This window comes from Arachis ipaensis, chromosome B02 (assembly GCF_000816755.2).
Source record: "Arachis ipaensis cultivar K30076 chromosome B02, Araip1.1, whole genome shotgun sequence".
Lineage (NCBI taxonomy): Eukaryota > Viridiplantae > Streptophyta > Magnoliopsida > Fabales > Fabaceae > Arachis > Arachis ipaensis.
In genome coordinates, this window is record NC_029786.2 from 10879390 (window position 1) to 10884334 (window position 4945).

Genomic DNA, 4945 nt, shown 5'->3' on the forward strand with positions numbered 1-4945 from the left:
TACTTTTTTTTTTTAACAAGTTAGATACTATTTTATTTTTAAATATCATAACAATCATTCAATTTAAATTACATTTTGTATGTCGCACAGTAGCCTACACTATACATTTTATTTATTCCTTTGATTTCAAATACTTACAGCCACTATTTGCAAAGTGATTAGACCCCATATTTTATTAGTAGTATATGTATTAACAGATTATAGTATACATCAGAATCCAGTATATTGTTACTTCAAACTTGTTAAAGTACATTGACAATTTTCTTTTCTCATAAAATTGTTTTGATTATATATCATATCATATTGTATTCAATACTTGTATTCTTTTATACAAAATAGGCAGGAATAGCAGATGATGATAAAAGCTCTAATCGTGCACGGTTAGCTATTGAGATTGCCATGAAATGTTCTGGATTGCCCATGTCAATAGTTACAACGGCAAAGGCATTGAAAAACCAAAGCGACTCAGTTTGGGAAGAGACCCTTAAAACACTTGAAAGGAAAAAGCTTACAGGAACATCTGAATATTCTACAAAGTTGAGTTATCAACTTTTAGAAAATGAGGAACTCAAGCGTATCTTCTTGCTTTGTGCTTGTTTGGGTCAAGATGCATTGGTCTCAGACTTAGTGAGATTATGCATTGGTTTGGATTTTCTTGAAGGCGTCTACACAGTAAGAGATGCCAGAGATCAAGTGCAAATGTTGCTTATGCATTTAGAAGAGTCAGGTTTGTTGTCTAACAGTTATTCAAATGATCGTTTCACGATGCAAAACCTTATTCGCAATGCAGCTTTGTTGATAGCATCAGAAAATAATGTGTTCATGCTGGCGAAAAGAAAGCTAGATGAATGGCCTGATGATGATAAACTCAAGCGATACACTGCTATTTTCTTACATCAATGTGATGTTGAGTTTCCTAAAAATTTAAAATGTCCTAAACTGAGAGTATTTCATTTTCACAATAACCATCAACATTTCAAAATACCAAAAGACTTTTTTGGAGGAATGAAAGAACTTAGAGCGTTGGTTCTGCTTGGGATTGATCTCTCCGAAATGTCTTCATCAATGAAATACCTAACAAAACTCCGAAAGCTTTGTTTGGAGGAATGCATAAATCTAGATGAGAACTTATGCATCGATGTTGGCAAGTTTATGAAGAATCTAAGAATTCTAAGCTTTTCTGGATCTGATATTAAAAGCTTGCCCACTGAATTTAAGGATTTGTCAAAGCTGCAAATTCTTGACTTAAGTAATTGCTCCCAACTAAAATCAATTCATGCTGGTGTAATATCTAGCTTGACTAATTTGGAGGAGTTGTACATGAGAAACACTTTGGTTGAATGGAGGGTGGATAATAATAGAGAGGAAACTGAAAACAAAAATGCTAGTCTTTCGGAGTTGGGACATCTAAATCAGATAACAAATGTTGACTTACAAATCCCAAGTGTTTCCCATTTGCCAGAAAACTTGTTCTTTGATAAACTGCATAGCTATAAAATTGTAATTGGCTCGTCAAGTACACATTTGGAGCCAGATTTCAAGATTCCGGAGAAATATCAACTGTTGAGGTATTTGGCAATACTGGAGAAAGATGTTGGCATTCATTCTCAGAAAGGGATCAAAATATTGTTTGAAAGGGTTGAGAATTTGTTGCTGGAAGAACTCAACGGTGTCCAAGACATCTTTTATGCACTGAATTTGAAAGGGTTTCCATGTCTTAAGACTTTGTCCATTGTGAGTACTTCTAGCATTCGATATTTGATCAACCCACAGGAGAGGAAGCATCCTGAGAACGCTTTTCCGAAACTGGAGACATTGCAAATCTACAAGCTCGATAACATGGAGCAACTATGCTCTCGCGTGTCACTTTCATCATCCTCATTTTGTAAACTGAAAGTTGTCAAGATTAAGCTTTGTGGTTCATTAAAGAATGTCTTTTTAATGTCTATGGTCAAGCTTTTGGTTGCTCTTCAAACAATTGAAGTTTCGGAATGTAACTCTCTAAAGGAGATTGTGTTTGCGGAAGATCCACAAGATGCTAATGCGTCGAAGTCTCTTAAGTTTCAAGAATTACGCACTTTGACCTTAAAATCATTACCTGAGTTTCATGGATTCTGTTCCATTTCATCTACAGCGCAACAAAAAGTATTGTTGGATGAACAGGTCAGTTCAGAACTATAGAACAAATTTATTTTTCTTTTACATTTTAAATTTTAGTTAATCAACATTTACATATGATGTTTTTTTTTTTTCTCATTTGACATAAATTAATAGTTATTATTTGTATTTTCTTCATAGGTTGAATTCTCAAAATTAGAGAGATTAGAGTTGTGCTCTATCCAAATCCACCAAATATGGAATGGCAAAAATCCTCCTTTTGGAAAATTGGTACACTTGGAAGTGAATGGTTGTGATAATTTAAAAAGTTTGTTAACATTGTCTATGGCTATAAATATGAAGACTCTCCAAAGTCTATCTGTCAGCGAGTGTGACAACATGATGCATATTCTTCTCAACGAGAACAGCAATGATACTCAAAGTGAAAAGAAGGTATGTACGTAATTTGGCCATTGATTCCATATATTTTTATTTTATAACCACGAATGAATAAGATTCATATATCATTACAACAAAATTTTGCTTTCTTGATTGTTATTAGTGTAGAAGAAACAATTATTTTAGAGTAGTAGTATTTATTTTTTGACAAATAATAATTGTATAAGAAAGTATTTAAACATATTTTGGACTACTAATAATTATTTTAAAAAAGGCGTTTGGGAGTCACCCAAAAAAAAAAGGCGTTTGGTATTCTTAATGTTCAATAATTATATATGTATATATTTAAAAGGAGAGTAAAGTATTGTGCGCAACGTTTGGGGTAAATTTTAAAGTTGTTCCTACCGTAAATCGTTTTTAAAATTGGCTCAATGTTATCCTGTCATTAGGAATCTGTTAACATAATTGACTGCCGGATAAAATTGAGACAATTTTAAAACATTAGAAACTTAAATAGAACGAAAACATTATGGATAAAAACGATACATAGAAATAAATTTTAATTTTATCCTTTAATAATATCAGTTTTTTACGATACATAGTTATTCAATTATTTTTAATCACATTTAAGTAAATTACACTTAATCACATTACTTTTATTCTAAATAAATTTATTTTTTTAAATTTTGACTTTTAAAGATTTTTACTCTTAAACATTAAAAAATTTCGATACATTAGAGACAAAAGGTACAATTTATACTTTATTGTATATGTATATTTTTTTTCGCAAGTTTATGTACTATTCATTCTACAAACATTTCATGATGAGTAAAAAAATCTTTAAGAGTAAAATTATAAAAAAATAAATTCATTTAGAATAAAAGTAATGTGATTAAGTTTAATTTATTTACATGTGGTTAAAAAATAATTGAATAACTATGTATTGTAAAAAATTGATATTATTGAAAGATAAAATTTATTTTTATGTATCATTTTTGTCCCCAATATTTTCATCCTATTTAAATCCCTAACGTTTCAAAATCGTCTCAATTTTTTCCCGCCGTTAATTCTGTTAACAGATTCTTAACGGCAGAACAACATTGAGTCAATTTTGAAACGTTAGGATTTAAATAGGATGATTTAAATGTTAGGAACAATTTTGGGACTTACCCCAAATGTTGGGGACAAAACTCTTAAAAGTACTTTTCAAAAACGATACTTTATTCTTAAAAGTACTTTTCAAAATAAAATACATGTTAAAATATAAATACATGTTAAAAATAAATTAAATCATATATATATTTATATATAAATACATTATTAACTGAATTTAGTGAGTGAATTTAGTATATAAATAGTATTTTTGTTTTTTTGTTGGAGTGTTAGACATCATGGGATCCCGAAAAAAAAACCAAGAAAAAAAAAAACAAAAGAAAAACCAAACTAAGCAACCTCTTTAAGCCTGAGGGTTCCAATAAAATCAAGAGTCGGAGCAAGATATAAATATGGAGATGGAGTCAAAAATGTGGAGGTTGTGGGGGAGATTTTGTTCTTTCTTGGCTAATAAATTAGCAACACAATTAGCTTTTCACAAGGTATGCCACCATCTTAAATCTCGGATACGAGCCGTATTTACTCTGATATTTTCAAGGAGCGAGTGCAAAAAAAATGCACCTATTTTTTATTAGGTTAATCGTTGTTACTTGTTGGAGAGTCAAACTCAAAAACAAGGTTTTAGATTGGGTTAAATACAATTTTGATTATTAAGGTAGGAGTTAAACATTTTTTTTGTTTTTAATATTTTTTAGTTACAAAATTATTCATAAGATTTAACTTAATTTTAAAATTGTTATTCGGACAAAAATATCTATCAATCAATCTATGTAGTGATATTAAAATTCTTTTTCCTTCAATTTTTTTTGAGATAAGAAAAATTAAAGTAGTTCTCTGGTCGTTCTTAGATATTTCACGTCATTTCATTTTTCCATATAAAATTTTTCTTAGGTGGCATACATAATATTCTTTAATCTATATAATGATACTAAGTTTTTTTCCCCTCTATGTACCCTTAAGAAAATTTAATGATGATAGGTTATGAAAAAAAGTTAACATTAGCAATACTTATTAAAATCTATTTAAAGGATAATTATTTCAAATAAATTTTAAAAAGTCACAAGAAAAAGTTCCTATGTGCTAATTTATTCCTTTAATAAGAAATATCGTTACTTGGAAAAAAGAATTTAAATTGAATTTTATCATCAAGATAATCTTAAACAAGAGACCATAAATTTAGCACAATTATAATATTAAAATTTCTCAAGAAGAGAGAGTTCTCTGCAATGTGTTAGTATATATTTTTCATTCATTCTTAATATTTTTCTATTATGTCACATTATACTTTTTTTCAAGGTGGCATAATCTAATTTCTTTTTTCTTTACATTGACTTAA

The 4945-nt window shown here is 29.3% G+C and overlaps 1 protein-coding gene across 1 annotated transcript in view; it reads left to right on the forward strand.

Moving 5' to 3' along the window:
- LOC107626885 overlaps positions 1-4945 on the forward strand; it is a 10545-nt gene that overhangs the window by 1324 nt on the left and 4276 nt on the right. The window contains exons 2-3 of the mRNA XM_021116842.1: positions 340-2163; positions 2299-2550. Of these exons, the coding sequence (XP_020972501.1) occupies positions 340-2163; positions 2299-2550 (2076 nt within the window). The remainder of the gene's footprint in view (positions 1-339; positions 2164-2298; positions 2551-4945) is intronic.